Genomic DNA, 23,453 nt, shown 5'->3' on the forward strand with positions numbered 1-23,453 from the left:
TGCCAAGCTTTTTTGGGTCGGATGGCCTGTTCTTGTCAAAAACTTTCTAATGTTTCCTAATGTTCTGAAGTAATGTGAATGTCTTCAGAGAGCAGCGTGCAATGAATCGCCACACTCCTGCTCCATTTCTTTTCCTGGGCTGGGCCTGCAGTGGGGGAGGGAGTGTTAGCAGGGGCCGGATGGGCTTGTGAGATCCCATCTGTCGTGCCGAGCTCCCAGCTGGTTCCATTCTGCTCTACCAAGACCTCTTGCTGCGAATTTAACCTTCTGTCTCTCTTCTCCCACAGGCTGTCACTAAAAGCAAGAAGGCACAGGTAATGATCCGCAGAGGGACAGCTGCCTGCCCACGTACTCCAAGGGTCCAGGGTTCCACAGGGTCTCGGTGGTTTGGGGGGTGGGGGGGTGTGGCTAAATGGGATGTCACCTGGTCCCACGTTTGTGTTTGGGTCTGTGTGTCTCCTGCCCGTGCAGGGCACCTTGGCATCTAGTCCCTGCCCCTGCTGGCAAGATGGCAGTCTGATGGGAGTCTTTCTCTCCCTTCTCCTTGACCCACCTCTTCCCAGCCACCCAGGGTGGTGAAGCCTCCATCCAGAGAGAAACCTCAGGGTTGGGGGAGGGGGGTGCTGGGTCAATGTTTTCAGGCTTTGGGCTGCGGTGGGGTGAGGAGGCTGGTCCTGAGGTTCACAACTTGGGTTTGCTCCCTGGGTCATGGGTCCAGCGATGCCCTTTGTGGTGGCAGAAGCGGAGAGGTGGTGTTGGCGTGGCACGTGTCGGCGCACAGCGTCCCGACTGTGGTGAAGTATGTGCAGCACCTTCCGCCCTCTTGATGACGACCTCTTTCCACTCCAGGAAGTGGATGCCCTCCTGAGCGAGAACGAGATGCTCCAGGGGAAGTTGCACAGTCAGGAGGACGACTTCCGGCTGCAGAACAGCACCCTCATGCAGGAGCTCTCCAAGGTGAGCCGTAGCCTGCCCCGTCCAACCGGGGTGGAAACTCTTCCTCCCCCTTAGCTCCCCAACTCCCCATCGGCTTTCCTGAGGCTCGGAAAACGGTCGCGAGCAGGGTGGTGGATTCTGATCTGGGTTCATATCCCAAAACGTAGGCTGAAATGAGTCGTTTACGTTAACAACCAACACAACAAAATTAACTGTCGTCTGTTTACTCTTCTCCACGGATTCTGACTAACCTGCTGAGTTCCTCCAGCGTGCTCTGTGTGTGTTACTGTGGCTGAGGAAGGGATACACGAGAAATGCTGGCAAACGTGACTGGCTTAGAAAGATGATTGATTGAAAGTTGTAAATAAGGTTTCTGTGCTGTCCTGGTCTATGACACTATAACTAACCTAAGGACGTGCCGGGGGCAGCTCGCAAGCGTTGCTGCACACTCCAGCGCCGACGTGGCATGCCCACAGTATTCAGTAAAGAAGCAACAATAACACAGCCTCAAAGCAAAGTGAAACAATAGCAGCAAAACAAGCCCTTTGCCCACCTTGCCTCCTACCCCAGGACAAGCTGCCTCCAACCGCTGACATCCAGTCCTTGGCATGGACTCTCTGAATCGCAGACACTAGGCCTCCAACCTTGCCCAGACTCGAGGGCCCTCAGACCTTTGACCTGTAAGCCTTGACCTCCAGACACAACCTTCAGGCTTCGGTTTCTGAGCGGCGATCCCTGGGGCTTTGATCTCTAACAGCTGACCGCTGGGTTTGATCCCAGGACCGTCCCATCATATGTATTTGATCACCAGACCTCAAACCCGGGACTGCTGAACTTGGGGGTCACTGGCCCTCTGGCCTCCTGCCTGCACGAAACTCAAGACCCCAGGTTTTGCTGACTTAAGGGGGGAGTGGGAGGCACATAGTTGGGGTGCCTAAGACATTTGCACTGTACTGCTGCCACTAAACAAAATTAAATTTCATGACATATGTGAGTGTTGATAAACCTGATTCTGATATGGGTCTGTACTGTGGACGGAGAGTGGGCAGGGGGCAGGGAGAGGGGAATCATGTTTGGGCAAAGGGGATGGAGCAGGAAGCACCAGAAAGATATTCTGTAAAGATCAATAAATGTGTTGTTTGGAATCAAATGACCTTGCCTGATGTCTCAGGGTTGGGTGTGTCTGCACCCTTGTCACCCCCTGTCCCTGACGCTCCTTCTCTGCCTCCTGTCCCACACCCCTTTTACGGCACTCCACCCTTGCCGTCCCCAGCGTCCTTTGCTCCCTCCAGATTTATAAGCTTGTTCTCCGCTGCACGTTGACGAATACGGTACTGAGCAAAAGTCTTAGACACCCTATCTGTATATGTGTGTGCCTGAAACTGTAAAAACAAGAATCAAATAGCGAAGATCGGACACCGAGGACTGCACTGGCGACGCCCCACAAGCGTCGCCACACTTCTGGCACCAACGTGGTATGCCCAATCCTAACCCATAGGTCTCAGTAACGTGGGAGGAAACTGGTTATGGGGAAAAGGTGCAAACTCCCTATCAACGGCAGCAGGTATTGAACCCGGGCTGCTAGCGCTGTAAAACATTGCGCTGACCGCTATGTTGGGTGTTTTATTACTAGTAATTCATTCCATGGGGATAGAGCAGTGAACACGGTCTGCGTGGACCTTGGTACAGCTTTCAACAATGGGGAACAGATTCGGGAGAAGGTTTGAGGTTTGTGGTGACGTTGGAGCGTTCGGACACTGGCGCACAGCATAGATTGAGTCTCCACCCTCTGTCTGACATGGTGCGGCCATCTGCTTTCAGCTCTGCGCTCAGATCGAGGAGCTGGAGGCGGAGAACAAGCAGCTGAAGGAGAAGGCTCCGGGATCTGACTCTAGCCCGGCGGGTACCCCTGTGGACGGGGAGTTACTCAGGCTCCAAGCAGAGAACACGGCGCTGCAGCGAAACCTGACAGGTAATGTCTCCGCCCTGACCTGAGCCCACTCTCCCACACACATCCCTGTCGTAAAAAGGGTCACCAGTGCAGCTAATGACAATTACTTGGTGTTATTCCTGGTAATTGTAGGACCAGTGCTAAATGATGGACATTTCAACACAAGGCCTGTGCTTCCTGCTAATAGGACACTCCACCCTGTGTCTGACCCCGGGAGTGTGTGTTGGGACATTGTGAAGGGAGATTCACTCTGTGTCTGACCCCGGGAGAGTGTGATGGGACGGAGTGGAGGGAGATTCACTCTGTGTCTGACCCCGGGAGTGTGTGATGGGACGGAGTGGAGGGAGATTCACTCTGTGACTGACCCCGGGAGTGTGAGATGGGACAGTGTGGAGGGAGCTTCACTCTGTGTCTGACCACGGGAGTGTGTAATGGGAGGGTGTGGAGGGAGCTTCACTCTGTGTCTGACCACGGGAGTGTGTGATGGGATGGGGTGGAGGGAGATTCACTCTGTGTCTGACCCCGGGAGTGTGTAATGGGAGGGTGTGGAGGGAGATTCACTCTGTGTCTGACCCCGGGAGTGTGTGATGGGGCGGTGTGGAGGGAGTTTCACTCTGTGTCTGACCACGGGAGTGTGTGATGGGACAGTGTGGAGGGAGCTTCACTCTGTGTCTGACCCCAGGGAGTGTGTGATGGGACGGTGTGGAGGGAGCTTCACTCTGTGTCTGACCCCAGGGATGTCCCTGCCATGGGAGGAACTCACCTTCATTGTGAAATATAAATGCGTAACTCTTGTTGACCTGTTTCAGCCCTGCAGCATCGCTGTGATCAGGAGGTCCAAGCCACGCGGCACGGCGAGGACCGAGAAGCCAATGGTAGTGAGGTGGCTGTCTTGGATGGACAGGGTGTCGATGGGAGTACGAGGGAGGATGTGGCTGATGAGATGGAAAAGGAGGCCCAGGAGCCAAGCAAAGCTGCACTGGAGAAAATGGAGCAGGTGAGAGAGGGTTGGTCTGGAATAGTCCTCCACAGGTTCAGGCAGAATCGCAAGAGCTTTACTGTGTCTGGACACTGCGTCAGGAGTGTTTGTTGGTAGGGTGCATTGCAGCTTCACTCTGTGTCTGACCCCAGGAGTGTGCAATGGGAAGGTGTGGAGGGAGATTCACTCTGTGTCTGACCCCGGAAGTTTGTGATGGGACGATGTGGAGGGAGTTTCACTCTGTGTCTGACCCCGGGAGTGGGTGATGGGACGGTGTGGAGGGAGCTTCACTCTGTGTCTGACCCCGGGAGTGTGTGATGGGACGGTGTGGAGGGAGTTTCACTGTGTCTGACCCCGGGAGTGAGTGATGGGACGGTGTGGAGGGAGATTTAAGTTTACTGTGACCAGTGAACTGGTGATAGCAGCGAATGCCTCTTGTGTCATTGCCCTTGTTGTGGTTGGACTTGGTGTCGTTCTGTATCTCTCTGACTTAGACCATAAGATTTAGGAGCAGAAGTTGGCCATTCGGCCCATCGAGTCTGCTCCGCCATTTCTCGTGTCAATCGCCATGGTGTGGTTGGGGTTGGTGTTGATCTGCCTCACTCTGACCCTGCTCCTCTGTTCCTCTCGCAGCTGGAGTCCAAGTGTGCCAAACTGGAGCAGAAGCTGAAAGATTTCAATGGTAGGTCCCTGTGGTATTGGGCGTAGAGTGGTATGCACGAGGTTTACCAAGAGCCTGAGATACACAATGTCCATGTGACATAGGAGCAGAATTAGGCCATTTGGCCTGTCAAGTCTATTCCTCCATTCCATCGTGGCTGATTTATTATCCCTCTCAATCTCATTCTCTTGCCTCTTCTGGTAACCTTTGATGCCTTTACTAATCAAGAACCTATCAACCTCTGCTTGGCTTCCACAGCTGTGTGTGACAATGAATTCCACAGATTCACCACTCTCTAGCTAAAGGAACTTCTCCTCATCTCTGTTCTAAAAGGGCATCCTTGTAATTCTGTGGCTGTACCCTCTGGTCCTGGACTGCTCCACGATGGAAGGCATCCTCTCCACCTCCGCCCTATCGAGGCCTTTCAATATTTGATAGGTTTCAATGAGATCTCCCCTCCCCCATTCTTCTAGTCTCCAACGAGTTCGGGCCCAGAGCCATCAAATGCTCCTCATATGTTAACCCTTTCAATCCCGGGGTCACTGGTGAACCTCTTGTGTCATAAAACAAGGAGAATCATTGGCAGGCTCTTGGTGGGGCAAGTAAGAGACGTCAGTAAGAGAGTCAGCTGCAAGCTGTTCCCCAGTTGAGGTGTCCCTTTGAAGGTGTCCTTGCCCCTTTACAATGGGGACATGAGGTGGAGAATGTTGCACAGAGCATTCAGAACAGTGCAGATCCTTTGGCCCACAGTGTCTGTGCGCACACACACACACACACACACACACGATGCCAAATTAAAGTAATTTTCTGTCTGTCATCATCAACATCAAGTTTGTATCAGGTCTCCTCTCATGCCTCTGCCAATCCAGAGAAAACAACCCCAGTCTGTCCAACCTCTCCTTGTTCTTCATGCCCCCTAACCCAGGCAACATCTTGGTGAATCTCTTCTGCCCCCTCCCTACATCCTTCCTGTCATGAGGTGACCAGAACTGAATGCAGAACTGCAGATGCAGCAGTTTTATACTTTCCCAACTCCTGAACTCAGTTCTGCAGCAAGTAAAGGCAAGCATGCCACATACCTTCTCCTCTGCCCTGTCAGCTTGTGCGGCCATGGCCCAATATCCCTCTGTGCAAAAGTCCTAGGCACACAAGACTAAGACTTTCGCACATCACTGTAATTTTATGTCTTGCTCTGTACTGCTGCCGCCAAAAAAACAAATTCATGACATACTTGAGCGACAATAAACCTGATTCTGATACGGGCCTCTTGTTGACTGAGAGTGGGAAGGGAGCACGGAGAAGGGAACCATGGTTGGGAAAGGGGGAAGGGAGAGGGAAGCGCCAGTGAGACGTTCAGTAAATCAAATGTTTGGAATCAAATGACCTTACCTAGAGCCTCAGGGCTGGGTGTGTCTGTACCCGCACCACCCTCTGTTCCTGGCACTCCTCCTCTGCCACCTGACCCACACCCTACCTTTGCCATTCCCAACATTCTTTGCTCCTGCCAGACTTGCAAACCCGCTCTCTGTGCCATGGTGCCAAATAGTACTGTTAAGGCCCTGCTTGCGTAACAGTTTGCTGTAATCTTCCTTTTATCAAGTGCCAGACTTCACACGTCAATGACACTTTCAACAGAACTGCTCACAAGAATTGCGGCTGAAGCAGATTTGTCTGTTTTTCTTGCTTTCCACGCCCATCCTGACTGTCCAATGACTTTCTCCTGTTTCAGTCCTGAGGAAGGGTCTGAGCCCGAAATGTCGGCTGTTTATTCACTTCCATAAATCTGCTGAGTTCCTCCACCATTCTGTGTGTCTGACGTTCTCCAGTCCTCCCTGTCTCCCCTCTTGTTTCACTTCCCACTCAACTCGGTGTCTCCCATAGGGGCTTTGTTTAGCCTGGGAGGTCATGCTGCAACACTGCAGGGTATTGGTGAGGCCGCACCTGGAGTACTGCGTGCAGATCTGGTCTCCTTCCTTCAGGAAAGATGCACTGGTTTTGGAAGGGTGGGGGGAGAGGAGGTTCATCAGGTGAATTCGAGGGTTAAGTAGAGATTGAATCACCTGGGGCTAAAGTCACTGAAATTCAGAAGAATGAGATGCTACCTTATAGAAACTAAGAAGATTGAGAAAGGGTTAAGTAAGATGGAAGCAAGATAAAAACAGGAGGAGCTCAGCAGGTCAAGCAACATCTATGGAGATGAATAAGCAGTCAACATTTCAGGCAGAAATCATGCCTCTCTACAATAGAAGAATTGGGTCATTTGGCCCATTGAGTCTGCTATGCCATTCCATCATGGCTAATTTATTATCCTTCTCAACCCCATCCTTTTCCTCGTAACCTTTGATGCCCTTACTAATCACCAGCCTATCATCCTCTGCTTGAAATATACCCGAAGATTTGGCCTCCACAGCCATCTGTGGCAGTGAAGTTACTCAGTTAGGGAAATCGATGTTCAGTTTGCTGAGTTTCTCCAGCAGCTTGCGTGTGTTTCTGTGGATTTCCAACATCTGCAGAATCTCTTGTATGTACAGAAGCAAGAAAATTGTTTCCCCTGGTGAGTGAGACCAGAACTGGGAGACAGAACCTCAAATTTCAAGGAGAGTAGATTTAAGATGGGGATGAGGAGAAACTGCTTTTCCCAGATTCCCAGAATCTGTGGAATTCTCTGCCCAGGGCTACCTGGTCAAACAGTTCAGTTGTGTTTCTGCATGGTTATTGTCGTTACGTGCTGTGTTGAATGCCGTGGGTGACCATGGTCTCCATAGTCATGATTGTTCTTGGCAAGTTTTTCTACAGAAATGGTCCATTGCCACCTTCTGAGCAATATTCTTCAGAGATTGTCTGCCTTCTTTATCAATATTCTTCAGAGATTGTCTGCCTGGCGTCAGTGGTTGCATCACCAGGATTTGTGATGTGCACCGGCTGCTCATATGACCACCCGCCACCTGCTCCCATGGCTTCACATGACCCTGATCAGATGCTACACCTTGCCCCAGGGTGACCTGCAGGGTAGTTGAGGGAAGGAGCTCCTGACACCTCCTTTGGTAGTGACGTATATTTACACCGACGCCCTATTTAGTGTAGTGGGGGAATTAAGTGTAAGGTGGGTGGATCCATGGCCAGGTTGGCCATGGTCATATTGAATGGTGGTGCAAGCTCAACGGGCCACTTGGCCTGCTCCTGCTCCTCCTTGAGAGAGATTGGCCAGGCGCTCCCCTATTTTCTGAAGGGTTGACTGCTCTGCACTCTGTTTGGGTCTCATATTGGGGTGGGGGTGGGGTCTGCCTCTGCTGTGAGGCTGCTGTCTGTTCAGTTGTTGGAGAATATCTGGGCAAGCTTCAGTTTCCCTCAGCCTTTCTGTTAACGGCTGCCGAATGACTGATTACTCTCAGTCGGTGCCTGTTACATATCTGGTTTGAAACCCAATTGGGATCCGGCACCAACAAATTTCTTTGTCCTGATTGTTGGAAATCAACATGGATCGCTTGTCAGTAGTATTGATGGGACCCAATACTGATGGGTTGTTCAGCATGATCAGTTGGATCCAACACTGATGAGTTCTTTAGTCTGATTGGTGGGATCAGCACTAATCAGTTCTTCAATGGGATTGGTGGGATCCAACACTTGATGGGTTCTCCAATCTGATTGGTGGGATTCAGTATTGATAAATTCTTCAATTTGAATGGTGATATCCAACACCATGGATGAAATTTGGTCTCCAAATTCTTGCTATTGAAGGAGTGCAGCGTAGGTTCACAAGGTTGATTCCTGGTATGGCGGGACTGTCAGATATGTTGGATCCATGTATTGAAATGGATCCATCGGTCCTTCACTGACAAATTCTTTGAACCAATCGATGGTATCCACCAGCAGTGCAGGAATTCTCCAGTTCTGCGGGTCGAGGCTTGTTAATTAGATGGGCCGGGGTGGCAGTGCCCATTGACTGGACAGGTTGGGGCTGATGGATCTCGCTGGTGGGAAGTGGAAAGAATAAATGGGTTTGCTCCTTGTGACACTGTTTTTGTTTTTGTAAACACCCCTTTAGAGATGCAGCTGAAGTGGGAGATGGAGCGGGAGGAGAAGAGGCTGGTCAAGGAGCAGCTCCAAACTCTAGAGGTGAGGGAGTCCGAGGTCGTAAGTAAATCGGGGCAGGAAACGAGGTTCTCCTCATCCCAGGGTTTTAGAAAATTCCCAGAGACACCACAGAGCTGACAGAGGGATGGCCACTCAGTGACATTACTATCACCATTGATGTCTGGGTGGCTGGGGGGGGGGTCATCATTGATTAGAAATTCAAGCAGATCAGCTGCACAACACTTCAGGTACATCAGAGGGTGGGGATCCTCCAGGGAGTGATTCACCTCCTCACCATCCCTTTTCCACATGTACAGGTCAGGTGTGTAACAGGGCATTCCCCACTCGCCTGGGTGGAGTCAGTCCATGCACTCCACACAGACCACAGTACTTTTCTTGCCCACCAGTAACAAGTCAGGATTGTGACTGGACACTCCGCACTTGCTCCAGCAGCTCTCGGGAAGCTTGACACCATCCAGGACAGAACTGCCCACCCGATTGATACCCCACCCTGCAAAATACTCCCTCCTTCCACCACAGTGGCCACAACGTCTGTAGGATGCACTGCAGTCCCTCACTAGGGGCTACTCTAACAGCTCCACCTGATAACAGCCCTTTGGAACAGTGATGAGGAGGAATTTCTTTAGCCAGAGGGTGGTTAATCTGAGGAACTCATTGCCTCAGACAGCTCGAAGACCAAGTTGTTAGGTGTTTTGAAGGTAGAGATTGATAAGTTTCTGATTGGTAAGGGGAAGCACCGCCACCCACAGTTTCCCCTCTCCCCCACTACCCAGAGAGCCAACTTGACAGTCAATCCCAGTTCCCAAAACATCCCCTTCATCCCCCCCCCCCAGAGCACCGTTATCTACAGGAACAGAATTAGGCTACCGGCCCCGCTCCTCGACCAATCAAGAACCTATTAACCTCTGCTTTAAATATGCCCAATGACTTGGTCTCTACAACCGTCTGTGCCAATGAATTGCACAGATTGACCACCCTCTGGCTAAAGAAATTCCTCCTCAACTATGTTCTAAAGGGACGTCTTATTCTGAGGATGTGGCCTCCGATGTCGTCGTATTCCGAAGCTGTGCCTTCTGGTCCTAGACTCTCCCGCTATTGGAAGCATCCTCTCTCTATTGGTCCACTCTACCTAGGCCTTTCAATATTCAATACGTTTCAGTGAGATTCAACCTCATTCTCCTAAACTCCAGGAAGTACATGCCCAGAGCTATCAAGCTGTCGTCATATTAACCCTCTCATTCCCAGGATCCTTCTTGTTAACCTCCACACCACGAGAACATCCTTCCCTACAATTGCTCACAAACTTAGTCCTGCTTTGGTCTCACTTAACAGAAGCACACCACCTCGTATTTGCTTGAGTTACATTCCATTTGCCGTTCCTGGGCCTGTGTTCCAGTTGTTCATGTCCCAGTTTGTGTTGTTCCCTTTTGTTTTGTAACTGCAGATGACCTTCCTCACTATTGTCTGCCACTTATTTTCTTTCCCTCTGCTCGGGGATTTCCCCAGGGATTGGGAATTGCAGAGATTTGCCACCCTCCATGAGAAGAACTTTCTTAGTGTCTCAGTTTTGAATGATGTGTGCTTGTCCCCTTGTTCATGACCCCCCCACTGGTGGAAACATCCCAACATCCACCCTGTTATGTTCCATTAGGAGATCGTCTGTTTCAACAAGATCGCCCCTCAGTTCCCTAAGTGCCAAGGAATACAGATCCAGATTGCTTACCCTGGTGTTAGGCAAGCCCTCTTGTTCAGATTCCAGTTAGTTACAGTGACACGCAAACACACATAGACATACACAGAAACGTCTCACGTGTGTGTATGTAATGAGATTCCTTGCTGACGTGAGGTGATACGAACCCTTGGGCAAAGTCCCACTGATTCTCTTCTTTGCCCACAGATGTCAAAGCAGAGCGAGCTGAGCAAACTCCAGGAGGAAGTCAGCAAGGTACAGAGTCCGTTGAACCCCTGCTCCCTGCTGGCGGGGGCTGGGATGGTTGTCAGATCTGTTCCCGCAACGTCTGACGTTCTTCCGCACTGTCGCCGAGTCACATGGCAAGGAACCGGGTCCGTCGGCCTGACTCGTCCACGCCAACTGAGATCCCCGCGAGCTTCCCAGCGCTTGGCCCGTATCTCAGTGTTCCAATCCATTCACCTCTCCAATTGTGACTGTCTCTGTCTGTACCAGCTCATCCCATGCTCTGGGTGGAAAAAACTTGTCCCCCGTATGCCCTTTTAAACCTTTCCCCTCCCACCTTCATCCAGTGCCTTTTGACTACCTTTCCCTGGAGGAGAAAAGAACTGCGCACTCACCCCGTCTTTGTATCCTTCTCCTGGTCTTGTACACCTCTGTAGAAGCAAACTGAAGGCCATGTGGAGTCGGTGTTTGAAATACTGTGCGATTTTTTTTGTTAAAAACTGGTGTGCACCAGGAGTCCAGCCAAAGCTGATGCGCTTGAATGTGAACTCAGTACAGCATTTACGTTCTCAGTTGACAAGGTTACCTGTAAAACTACTTTCTGATAAGCTTGTGGCTACGAGAAGGCCCAGTTAAGTAGCAGATTAGATCCTGGTTACAGGGTAAAATGATTGTTCACAAGTACAATTTTCTATTACAACAATCATTGTCATCATTATGTGGCATGTTGTGTGACGTGGACAATTATGGTGACCTTGGTTGTTCTTGGCAAATTCTACAGAAGTGGTTTGCCATTGCCTTCTTCTGGGCAGTGTCTTCACAAGATGGCTGACCCCAAACATTAACAATACTCTTCAGGGATTGTCTGCCTGGTGTCAGTGGTCACAAAACCAGGACTTGTGATCTCCACCAGCTGCCCCCATGGCTCCACGTGACCCCGATCGGCGGGTTAAGCAGGTGCTACGCCTTGCCCAGGGGTGACCTGGAGGCTAGCGGAGGGAAGGAGCACCTCACACCCTCCCTTGGTAGAGATGTACCTCCACCCTGCCATCCAGTGGGTGTGCAGAATCAGTGGAATTCCTGGAACTCAGGTGTCATCATAACTTCCTGTCTATTCTGACTAAGACACGGAGCAGCATGAGTGCATTTTCCCATTCAAGTCTGCTTCTCCATTCTATAATTAATCTCGTAACCCTATTGTCCTGCCTTTTCCGTGAAACCTATGACTAATCAAGAATCTATCCACCTCCGCTTTATGTACACCCAGTGACTTGGCCTCCACGGCGTTCTGTAGCAACAGGTGTAACAGATTCACCACCTTCTGGCTAAAGAAATTCCTCCCCATCGCTATTCTAAATGGACATCTTTGTAGACTGAAGCTGTGCCCTCTAGTCCTAGACTTCCCCCAAAGAACTCCACGTCCACTCTACGTTATGCCTTTCAATATTCTGTGGGTTTTATTGAGATTCCCCCCACCCCATTCTTCCGAACTCCAGTGAGTCGAGGTCCAGACCCATCGAATCCTCCTTGTGCATTGACCCTTCCGTTCCCCATTCCTGATGACATTCTCTGGACCCTCTGCAATCCTTTCTTAGATAAGGAGCCCAAAACTGCTCGCACCAATCCAGGTGCGGTCTGACCTTAGGCTAGTTAACAGCTGACCAAATGCTCCCCCGCCCCCACAAACTCCTCTCAACCGTTGAGCAAGGGGCTCAGGATCGCTGCCCTCCGTTACCCCCACCCCCCCGCCCCGGATCTCCGTCATCGGGCGCTTCCCAGCGTTGCTCTGACGCGTTTTCTCTCTGTGCACAGCTCTCAGAGAAACTGAAGAAGAAGCAGGAGAGGTGAGTCCCTTCCCAAGATCACCAGCTTGGCCGGAATGGCTGTTGGGTGGGTTTCGTTCTGTCCTGGGGTTGGGAGTGGTCACTCCCTCTGTTAAACTGTTCTCATCCTTTTCCTACCTGTTCCCTTTCCAAGGGGAAGAGTTCACTGCCTGACCCTAGGAGAGAGTGCAATATGGTGTGGAAAGAACTGACCCCGGGAGTGTGTGATGGGACGGTGTGGAGGGAGTTTCACTCTGTGTCTGACCCCGGGAGTGTGTGATGGGACGGTGTGGAGGGAGCTTCACTCTGTGTCTGATCCCAGGAGTGTGTGATGTGACGGTGTGGAGGGAGATTCACTCTGTGTCTGACCCCGGGAGTGTGTGATGGGACGGTGTGGAGGGAGCTTCACTCTGTGTCTGATCCCGGGAGTGTGTGATGTGACGGTGTGGAGGGAGATTCACTCTGTGACTAACCCCGGGAGGGTGTGATGGGACGGTGTGGAGGGAGCTTCACTCTGTGTCTGACCCCGGGAGTGTGTGATGGGACGGTGTGGAGGGAGATTCACTCTGTGTCTGACCCCGGGAGTGTGTGATGGGACGGTGTGGAGGGAGATTCACTCTGTGTCTGACCTCAGGAGTGTGTGATGGGACAGTGTGGAGGGAGATTCACTCTGTGTCTGACCCCGGGAGTGTGTGATGGGACGGTGTGGAGGGAGATTCATTCTGTGTCTGACCCCGGAAGTGTGTGATGGGATGGTGTGGAGGGAGATTCATTCTGTGTCTGACCCCGGAAGTGTGTGATGGGACGGTGTGGAGGGAGATTCACTCTGTGTCTGACCCCGGGAGTGTGTGATGGGACGGTGTGGAGGGAGATTCACTCTGTGTCTGACCCCGGGAGTGTGTGATGGGCCGGTGTGGAGGGAGATTCACTCTGTGTCTGACCCCGGGAGTGTGTGATGGGACGGTGTGGAGGGAATTTCACTCTGTGTCTGACCCCGGGAGTCTGTGATGGGACAGTGTGGAGGGAGCTTCACTTTGTGTCTGACCCCGGGAGTTTGTGATGGGACGGTGTGGAGGGAGCTTCACTCTGTGTCTGACCCCGGGAGTGTGTGATGGGACGGTGTGGAGGAGGTTTCACTCAGTGTCTGACCCCAGGAGTGTGTGATGGGAAGGTGTGGAGGGAGATTCACTCTGTGTCTGACCCCGGGAGTGTATGATGGGACGGTGTGGAGGAGGTTTTACTCAGTGTCTGACCCCGGGAGTGTGTGATGGGATGGTGTGGAGGGAGATTCACTCTGTGTCTGACCCCGGGAGTGAGTGATGGGAAGGTGTGGAGGGAGATTCACTCTGTGTCTGACCCCGGGTGATGGGACAGTGTGGAGGAGGTTTTACTCTGTGTCTGACCCCGGGAGTGTGTGATGGGACAGAGTGGAGGAGGTTTCACTCTGACTCTGACCCCGGGGAGGAGGGGGGGTGTGATGGGACGGAGTGGAGGAGGTTTCACTCTGTGTTTGACCCCGGGAGTGTGTGATGGGACGGTGTGGAAAGAGATTCACTCTGTGTCTAACCCCGGGAGTGTGTGATGGGACGGTGTGGAGGGAGATTCACTCTGTGTCTGACCCCGGGAGTGTGTGATGGGACAGAGTGGAGGGAGGTTCACTCTGTGTCTGACCCCGGGAGTGTGTGATGGGACGGTGTGGAGGAGGTTTCACTCTGTGTCTGACCCCGGGGAGGGGGGGTGTGATCGGACGGTGTGGAGGAGGTTTCACTCTGTGTCTGACCCCGGGGAGGGGAGGGGGGGTGTGATCGGACGGTGTGGAGGAGGTTTCACTCTGTGTCTGACCCCGGGTGATGGGACGGTGTGGAGGAGGTTTTACTCTGTGTCTGACCCCGGGAGTGTGTGATGGGACAGAGTGGAGGAGGTTTCACTCTGACTCTGACCCCGGGGAGGGGGGGTGTGATCGGACGCTGTGGAGGAGGTTTCACTCTGTGTCTGACCCCGGGAGTGTGTGATGGGACGGTGTGGAAGGAGATTCACTCTGTGTCTAACCCCGGGAGTGTGTGATGGGACGGTGTGGAGGAGGTTTCACTCTGTGTCTGACCCCGGAGAGGGGGGGTGTGATCGGATGGTGTGGAGGAGGTTTCACTCTGTGTCTGACCCCGGGGAGGGGGGGGTGTGATCGGACGGTGTGGAGGAGGTTTCACTCTGTGTCTGACCCCGGGGAGGGGGGGTGTGATCGGACGGTGTGGAGGAGGTTTCACTCTGTGTCTGACCCCGGGGAGGGGGGGGGGGTGTGATCGGATGGTCCTCTCTTTTTGGTCAGTGCTGATCTTTGTCACTCTGCTCTTTTCCCAGCTTCCTGCGCCTTCAGACAGAAAAGGAGGCTCTCTACAATGACAGCAGGTACAATAGTCAATAACCGGGACACAGGGTGAAGAGGCAGAGACAGACACACAGCGAGGGAGAGAAGGAGAGAGAGAGAGAACGAGAATGGGGAGGGGAGAGACAGTCACTGGGACAGTGGGAGGCTGGTCACCAGTGGAGTGCCTCAGGGATCTGTTCTGGGACCTTTTTGTGATTTTTATAAAGGACCGGGATGAGGAGGTGGAGGGATGGGTTAGCAAGTTTGCTGATGACACAAAAGTTGGAGGAGGTGTAGATAGTGTAGACGGCTGTCAGAGGTTACAGTGGGACATTGATAGGATGCAAAACTGGGCTGAGAATTGGCAGATGGAGTTCAACCTGGATAAGTGTGAAGTGGTTCATTTTGATAGGTCGAATATGATGGCAGAATATAGTATTAATGGTAAGACTATTGACAGTGTGGAGGATCAGAGAGATCTTGGGGTCCAAGTCCATCGGACACTCAAAGCAGCTGCGCAGGTTCACTCTGTGGTTAACAAAGCGTACAGTCTATTGGCCTTCATCAATTGTGGAATTGAAGTTAGGAGCCAAGAGATAATGTTGCAGCTATATTGGAGTACTGTGCTGAGTTCTGGTCATCTCACTGCAGGAAGGATGTGGAAGCCATAGAAAGGGTGCAGAGGAGATTTACAAGGATGTTGCCCCGATTGGGGAGCATGCCTTATGAGGTCAGGTTGAGAGAACTCGGCCTTTGCTCCTTGGAGCGAGGGAGAATGAGAGATGACCTGACAGAGGTGTATAAGATGTTGAGAGGCATTGATTGTTTGGATAGTCAGAGGTTTTTTCCCCAGGGCTGAAATGGCTGCCACAAGGTGCTGGGGAGATGTCGGGTTAAGTTTTTTACTCAGAGAGTGGTGCTGGCACAGGTGGTGGAGGTGGATACGACAGGATCTTTTAAGAGACTTGGATAGGTACATGGAGCTTAGAAAAATAGAGGGCTGTGTGTAAGCCTAGTAATTTCTAGGGTAGGGACTTGCTCGGCACAGCTTTGTGGGCTGAAGGGCCTGTATTGTGTTTTCTATTTTTCTAAATGGACATACAGAGCATGCAGTCTCTCAGCAGTGATGAAGGTCCTGACGTTGCTGTTAGATCAGCTGGGGCATGCTTTGCCCCAGGGGCATCAAGATTCAGATTCGAGAGTAATTCCTGGTGTTACTCCAGGTTTCAATCCCAAGTGTCAGTGATTCTCTCTCAGCAATAGAGGCAGCCTGGGCCACTGATGTCCTGCCATGGATCGTCTGTAATTGCTCCAGATTCAGTCTGCAGTCTCCCGTATCAGCCCGTTGACCTCACCGTTACTTGGCCCTGACTCCACACTAATTCCTCCTGAACTCAGACTTGTTGCCACCCGTTTGTGAGAAGGAAAGAGTGGGAGGTATGGGAGAGTGTCAGATGGAGACAAAATGTCCCATGGGCCCAGGCTCTGGGAGGGCTGGAACGGGGCCACGTGTGTGCAAAAGGGGGAAAGACATGTGAGTGGGCATGGGAGCCGGGCTCTTTCTTCCTTTTTGCACGCACGTACAAAATCACCCCTTTAGACGTCTACACCACATCCCGGCTCTCTTGCCCACTCACATGATCCTTCTTCTCTTTCATCCTCCCTTCCTCCTGCCCTTTCTTCCTCACACCCCTCCCCTCTTCCTCACGCCCCTCCCCTCTTCCTCACGCCCCTCCCCTCTTCCTCACGCCCCTCCCCTCTTCCTCACGCCCCTCCCCTCTTCCTCACGCCCCTCCCCTCTTCCTCACGCCCCTCCCCTCTTCCTCACGCCCCTCCCCTCTTCCTCACGCCCCTCCCCTCTTCCTCACGCCCCTCCCCTCTTCCTCACGCCCCTCCCCTCTTCCTCACGCCCCTCCCCTCTTCCTCACGCCCCTCCCCTCTTCCTCACGCCCCTCCCCTCTTCCTCACGCCCCTCCCCTCTTCCTCACGCCCCTCCCCTCTTCCTCACGCCCCTCCCCTCTTCCTCACGCCCCTCCCCTCTTCCTCACGCCCCTCCCCTCTTCCTCACGCCCCTCCCCTCTTCCTCACGCCCCTCCCCTCTTCCTCACGCCCCTCCCCTCTTCCTCACGCCCCTCCCCTCTTCCTCACGCCCCTCCCCTCTTCCTCACGCCCCTCCCCTCTTCCTCACGCCCCTCCCCTCTTCCTCACGCCCCTCCCCTCTTCGTCACGCCCCTCCCCTCTTCGTCACGCCCCTCCCCTCTTCGTCACGCCCCTCCCCTCTTCCTCACGCCCCTCCCCTCTTCGTCACGCCCCTCCCCTCTTCCTCACGCCCCTCCCCTCTTCCTCACGCCCCTCCCCTCTTCCTCACGCCCCTCCCCTCTTCTCACGCCCCTCCCCTCTTCCTCACGCCCCTCCCCTCTTCCTCACGCCCCTCCCCTCTTCCTCACGCCCCTCCCCTCTTCCTCACGCCCCTCCACTCTTCCTCACGCCCCTCCCCTCTTCCTCACGCCCCTCCCCTCTTCCTCACGCCCCTCCCCTCTTCCTCACGCCCCTCCCCTCTTCCTCACGCCCCTCCCCTCTTCCTCACGCCCCTCCCCTCTTCCTCACGCCCCTCCCCTCTTCCTCACGCCCCTCCCCTCTTCCTCACGCCCCTCCCCTCTTCCTCACGCCCCTCCCCTCTTCCTCACGCCCCTCCCCTCTTCCTCACGCCCCTCCCCTCTTCCTCACGCCCCTCCCCTCTTCCTCACGCCCCTCCCCTCTTCCTCACGCCCCTCCCCTCTTCCTCACGCCCCTCCCCTCTTCCTCACGCCCCTCCCCTCTTCCTCACGCCCCTCCCCTCTTCCTCACGCCCCTCCCCTCTTCCTCACGCCCCTCCCCTCTTCCTCACGCCCCCTCCCCTCTTCCTCACGCCCCTCCCCTCTTCCTCACGCCCCTCCCCTCTTCCTCACGCCCCTCCCCTCTTCCTCACGCCCCTCCCCTCTTCCTCACGCCACTCCCCTCTTCCTCACGCCCCTCCCCTCTTCCTCACGCCCCTCCCCTCTTCCTCACGCCCCTCCCCTCTTCCTCACGCCCCTCCCCTCTTCCTCACGCCCCTCCCCTCTTCCTCACGCCCCTCCCCTCTTCCTCACGCCCCTCCCCTCTTCCTCACGCCCCTCCCCTCTTCCTCACGCCCCTCCCCTCTTCCTCACGCCCCTCCCCTCTTCCTCACGCCCCTCCCCTCTTCCTCACGCCCCTCCCCTCTTCCTCACGCCCCTCCCCTCTTCCTCACGCCCCTCCCCTCTTCCTCACGCCCCTCCCCTCTTCCTCACGCCCCCTCCCTCTTCCTCACGCCCCTCCCCTTCTTCCTCACGCCCCTCCCCTCTTCCTCACGCCCCTCCCTTCTTCCTCACGCCCCTCCCTTCTTCCTCACGCCCCTCCCTTCTTCCTCACGCCCCTCCCCTCTTCCTCACGCCCCTCCCCTCTTCCTCACGCCCCTCCCCTCTTCCTCACGCCCCTCCCCTTCTTCCTCACGCCCCTCCCCCTCTTCCTCACGCCCCTCCCCTCTTCCTCACGCCCCTCCCCTTCTTCCTCACGCCCCTCCCCTTCTTCCTCACGCCCCTCCCTTCTTCCTCACGCCCCTCCCCTTCTTCCTCACGCCCCTCCCCCTTCCTCACACCTTTCCATTCTTACATCCTTCCACCATCTCCCTCTTGTCTCCTGTCTCTCTACTCCCGCCCACCTCCCCACTCAATCCCTTCTCCTTCCCTCTCCCTCTTCCACCCTCCCTCCCTCCTTCCCCGCCCACCCCCTGTCCCCCCATTCTCCCTGCCCATTTCCCTCCAGGACAAAGATCGATGAGATCCAGCAGAGGAGGGATGAGGAGCTGAAGGCCCTGACTGCTCGGAACCAGCGTCTACAGCAGGAAGCCCAGGCAGCCAATCAGGTATGAGGGGTTTACATGGGCATCCAATCAGGTACGTGGGGAGTACGTGGGCAGCCAATCAGGTTCAGTGGTACGCAGACAGCTAATCAGGTATGGGTGGGTTATGTGGGCTGCCAGTCAGGTATGGGAAGGGGTACCTGAGCAGCCAATCAGCTACAGGTAGGTACACGTCCAGCCAATCAGGTACGGGGGAGGATACTCAGGCAGCCAATCAGATACAGGGTGTATGTTGTACAGTGAACCAAGGACGGGGTTACGCGGGCCGCCAGCCGGATAAGAGGGCAGTGGGGTGCACCCCTTCATTCTCCTGACATGTAGGGGGATGTGGAATGCATGGACTAATGAAAGCAAGAGGGGAGTGTCCTGTCATACTCCTGACATGGGGGGTAGAGTTTGGTCTGTTGCAATGAGTCACACACTGCAGGCCAGAGTACCGTGTTTGAGTGACTGATCAGGTTGTGACCCCCCAAGACATCGATCAAGGAGAGATGTTTAAATCTCTCTTTTCAGAGACTCTCTGACTGGGATTATAGCTGGTGGCTGGCATCCGTCTGTCTCGAAGGACAGTGGGTGATGATCATCACAAGCCTGGCCAGAAGTTACAGAGATCCTGAGATGCCCTGTCATCCAGCTGTCCCCTCTCCGGCCTCGTCAGGGAAAGCTTATGAAGCTATACGTTTGGCTAGCTTGGCTGCAGCAGCTGCAGGAACGATGTTCAATGACGTCCAGGACACTCCGGAAAGGCTGCCTGTGTTTACTTCAGTAGCCTTTGTCTCTCCCAGGGCTGCCCACAAGGCAGTGGGGCTATTTACCCATAGCTGGGGGCTAGTTCACGAAGATTTATACCGCTCCTAATTACATGGCTCTTCACTTTGTCTAGAGTCTGTCAGATGTGCAGGAGCACCTGCAGAAAGTGCAGAGGGAACACGAGGGCGGTGGTACAGGGTGTCCGAAATCAGGTAGGTTGGTGAGCTGTCTGTCAGCAGCCTTGTGTCCCACCTTCCCTCCCAGCCGCCATGAACCGCTTACGTTTTATGGGATTGGTTGGAAACATTGGCAAGGACCAGGGACCCATAGGATGGAAGGTGGGAGCAAATGGAAGTGTTGGGGTCCCTTTGGGAGTGCAGGTAGTGTGAGTGAATGAGAATGGGTGGGGTCCCATTGGGAGTGGATGAGGGGTGAGGTCCACTCTTAGTGCGTGGAAAGAGTTGGGGTCCCATTGGGAGATTAGATAGTGCGAGTGAATGGGAAAGGGTGGGGTCTCACTGTGAGTGAATGGAAAGGGGTTGGATCCAGTTGGGATTGTGGATAATGAGGTGAATGGGAAGGGTGGAGTCTTGATGGGAGTGTGGATAGTGAGGGTGAATGGGAAGGGTGGAGTCTAGTTGGGAGTGTGGATAGTGAGGGTGAATGGGAAGCGCTGGAGTCCAGTTGGGAGTATGGATAGTGAGGGTGAATGGGAAGGGGTGGAGTCCAGTTGGGAGTGTGTATAGTGAGTGTGAATGGGAAGGGGTGGAGTCCAGTTGGGAGTGTGGATAGTGAGGGTGAATGAGAAGGGTGGGGTCCAGTTGGGAGTGTGGATAGTGAGGGTGAATGAGAAGGGTGGGGTCCAGTTGGGAGTGTTGATAGTGAGGGTGAATGGGAAGGGTGGAGTCCAGTTGGGAGTGTGGATAGTGAGTGTGAATGGGAAGGGGTGGAGTCCAGTTGGGAGTGTGGATAGTGAGGGTGAATGAGAAGGGTGGGGTCCAGTTGGGAGTGAGGATAGTGAGGGTGAATGGGAAGGGTGGAGTCCAGTTTGGAGTGTGGATAGTGAGGGTGAATGGGAAGGGTGGAGTCCAGTAGGGAGTGTGGATAGTGAGGGTGAATGGGAAGGGTGGGGTCCAGTTGGGAGTGTGGATAGTGAGGGTGAATGGGAAGGATGGAGTCTTGATGGGAGTGTGGATAGTGAGGGTGAATGGGAAGGGGTGGAGTCCAGTTGGGAGTGTGGATAGTGAGGGTGAATGGGGAAGGGTGGAGTCAAGTTGGAGTGTGGATAGTGAGGGTGAATGGGGAAGGGTGGAGTCCAGTTGGGAGTGTGGATAGTGAGGGTGAATGGGAAGGGTGGCGTTCAGTTGGGAGTGTGGATAGTGAGGGTGAATGGGAAGGGTGGGGTACAGTTGGGAGTGTGGATAGTGAGGGTGAATGGGAAGGGTGGAGTCCAGTTGGGAGTGTGGATAGTGAGGGTGAATGGGAAGGGTGGAGTCCAGTTGGGAGTGTGGATAGTGAGGGTGAATGGGAAGTGGTGGGGTCCAGTTGGGAGTGTGGATAGTGAGGGTGAATGGGAAGGGTGGAGTCCAGTTGGGAGTGTGGATAGTGAGGGTGAATGGGAAGGGTGGAGTCCAGTTGGGAGTGTGGATAGTGAGGGTGAATGGGAAGGGTGGAGTCCAGTTGGGAGTGTGGATAGTAAGGGTGAATGGGAAGGGTGGGGTCCAGTTGGGAGTGTGGATAGTGAGGGTGAATGGGAAGGGGTGGGGTACAGTTGGGAGTGTGGATAGTGAGGGTGAATGGGAAGGATGGAGTCCAGATGGGAGTTTGGATAGTGAGGGTGAATGGGAAGGGTGGAGTCCAGTTGGGAGTGTGGATAGTGAGGGTGAATGGGAAGGGTGGGGTCCAGTTGGGAGTGTGGATAGTGAGGGTGAATGGAAAGGGGTGGGGTCCAGTTGGGAGTGTGGATAGTGAGGGTGAATGGGAAGGGATGGAGTCCAGTTGGGAGTGTGGATAGTGAGGGTGAATGGGAAGGGTGGAGTCCAGTTGGGAGTGTGGATAGTGAGGGTGAATGGGAAAGGTGGGGTCCTGATTGGTGTGTGGATACTGTGGGGGTGGGGTCCAGTTGGGAGTGTGGATAATGAGGGTGAATGGGAAGGGTGGGGTCCAGTTGGGAGTGTGGATAGTGAGGGTGAATGGGAAGGGTGGGGTCCAGTTGGGAGTGTGGATAGTGAGGGTGAATGGGAAGGGTGGGGTACTGATTGGAGTGTGGATAGTGAGGGTGAATGGGAAAGGTGGGGTCCTGATTGGTGTGTGGATACTGTGAATGGGAAGGGTGGGGTACTGATGGGAGTGTGGATAGTGAGGGTGAATGGGAAGGGTGGGGTCCAGTTGGGAGTGTGGATAGTGAGGGTGAATGGGAAGGGTGGAGTCCAGTTGGGAGTGTGGATAGTGAGGGTGAATGGGAAGGGTGGGGTCTTGATGGGAGTGTTGATAGTGAGGGTGAATGGGAAGGGTGGGGTCCTGTTGGGAGTGTGGATAGTGAGGATGAATGGGAAGGGTGGGGTCTTGATGGGAGTGTTGATAGTGAGGGTGAATGGGAAGGGTGGGGTCTTGATGGGAGTGTTGATAGTGAGGGTGAATGGGAAGGGTGGAGTCCAGTTGGGAGTGTGGATAGTGAGGGTGAATGGAAAGGGGTGGGGTCCAGTTGGGAGTGTGGATAGTGAGGGTGAATGGGGGTGGGGTCCAGTTGGGAGTGTGGATAATGAGAGTGAATGGGAAGGGTGGGGTACTGATGGGAGTGTGGATAGTGAGGGTGAATGGGAAGGGGTGGGGTACAGTTGGGAGTGTGGATAGTGAGGGTGAATGGGAAGGGTGGGGTCCAGTTGGGAGTGTGGATAGTGAGGGTGAATGGGAAGGGTGGGGTACTGATGGGAGTGTGGATAGTGAGGGTGAATGGGAAGGGATGGAGTCCAGTTGGGAGTGTGGATAGTGAGGGTGAATGGGAAAGGTGGGGTCCTGATTGGTGTGTGGATACTGTGGGGGTGGGGTCCAGTTGGGAGTGTGGATAATGAGGGTGAATGGGAAGGGTGGGGTACTGATGGGAGTGTGGATAGTGAGGGTGAATGGGAAGGGGTGGGGTCCAGTTGGGAGTGTGGATAGTGAGGGTGAATGGGAAGGGTGGGGTCCAGTTGGGAGTGTGGATAGTGAGGGTGAATGGGAAGGGTGGGGTACTGATTGGAGTGTGGATAGTGAGGGTGAATGGGAAAGGTGGGGTCCTGATTGGTGTGTGGATACTGTGAATGGGAAGGGTGGGGTACTGATGGGAGTGTGGATAGTGAGGGTGAATGGGAAGGGTGGGGTCCAGTTGGGAGTGTGGATAGTGAGGGTGAATGGGAAGGGTGGGGTCCAGTTGGGAGTGTGGATAGTGAGGGTGAATGGGGGTGGGGTCCAGTTGGGAGTGTGGATAATGAGGGTGAATGGGAAGGGTGGAGTCCAGTTGGGAGTGTGGATAGTGAGGGTGAATGGGAAGGGGTGGGGTACTAATGGGAGTGTGGATAGTGAGGGTGAATGGGAAGGGTGGAGTCCAGTTGGGAGTGTGGATAGTGAGGGTGAATGGGAAGGGTGCAGTCCAGTTGGGAGTCTGGATAGTGAGGGTGAATGGGGGTGGGGTCCAGTTGGGAGTCTGGATAGTGAGGGTGAATGGGAAGGGTGGGGTCCAGTTGGGAGTCTGGATAGTGAGGGTGAATGGGAAGGGTGGGGTCCAGTTGGGAGTGTGGATAGTGAGGATGAATGGGAAGGGTGGGGTCCAGTTGGGAGTGTGGATAGTGAGGGTGAATGGGAAGGGTGGGGTACTGATTGGAGTGTGGATAGTGAGGGTGAATGGGAAGGGTGGGGTACTGATTGGAGTGTGGATAGTGAGGGTGAATGGGAAGGGTGGGGTACTGATTGGAGTGTGGATAGTGAGGGTGAAAGGGAAAGGTGGGGTCCTGATTGGTGTGTGGATTCTGTGAATGGGAAGGGTGGGGTACTGATGGGAGTGTGGTCAACGGGACTTCATTGAAA

General features: G+C 54.1%; 1 protein-coding gene across 1 annotated transcript in view; it reads left to right on the forward strand.

The window, feature by feature from the left end:
• The window catches only part of gripap1 (GRIP1 associated protein 1), a 129,119-nt gene that overhangs the window by 21,875 nt on the left and 83,791 nt on the right, over positions 1 to 23,453 (forward strand). The window contains exons 4-14 of the mRNA XM_059949501.1: positions 288 to 314; positions 850 to 957; positions 2,758 to 2,908; positions 3,697 to 3,884; positions 4,500 to 4,548; positions 8,573 to 8,643; positions 10,520 to 10,567; positions 12,350 to 12,381; positions 14,716 to 14,763; positions 18,545 to 18,644; positions 19,525 to 19,573. Coding sequence (XP_059805484.1) covers positions 288 to 314; positions 850 to 957; positions 2,758 to 2,908; positions 3,697 to 3,884; positions 4,500 to 4,548; positions 8,573 to 8,643; positions 10,520 to 10,567; positions 12,350 to 12,381; positions 14,716 to 14,763; positions 18,545 to 18,644; positions 19,525 to 19,573 — 871 coding nt within the window. The remainder of the gene's footprint in view (positions 1 to 287; positions 315 to 849; positions 958 to 2,757; positions 2,909 to 3,696; positions 3,885 to 4,499; positions 4,549 to 8,572; positions 8,644 to 10,519; positions 10,568 to 12,349; positions 12,382 to 14,715; positions 14,764 to 18,544; positions 18,645 to 19,524; positions 19,574 to 23,453) is intronic.

Source organism: Hypanus sabinus, chromosome 24 (genome assembly GCF_030144855.1).
Source record: "Hypanus sabinus isolate sHypSab1 chromosome 24, sHypSab1.hap1, whole genome shotgun sequence".
Classification (NCBI taxonomy): Eukaryota; Metazoa; Chordata; class Chondrichthyes; order Myliobatiformes; family Dasyatidae; genus Hypanus; species Hypanus sabinus.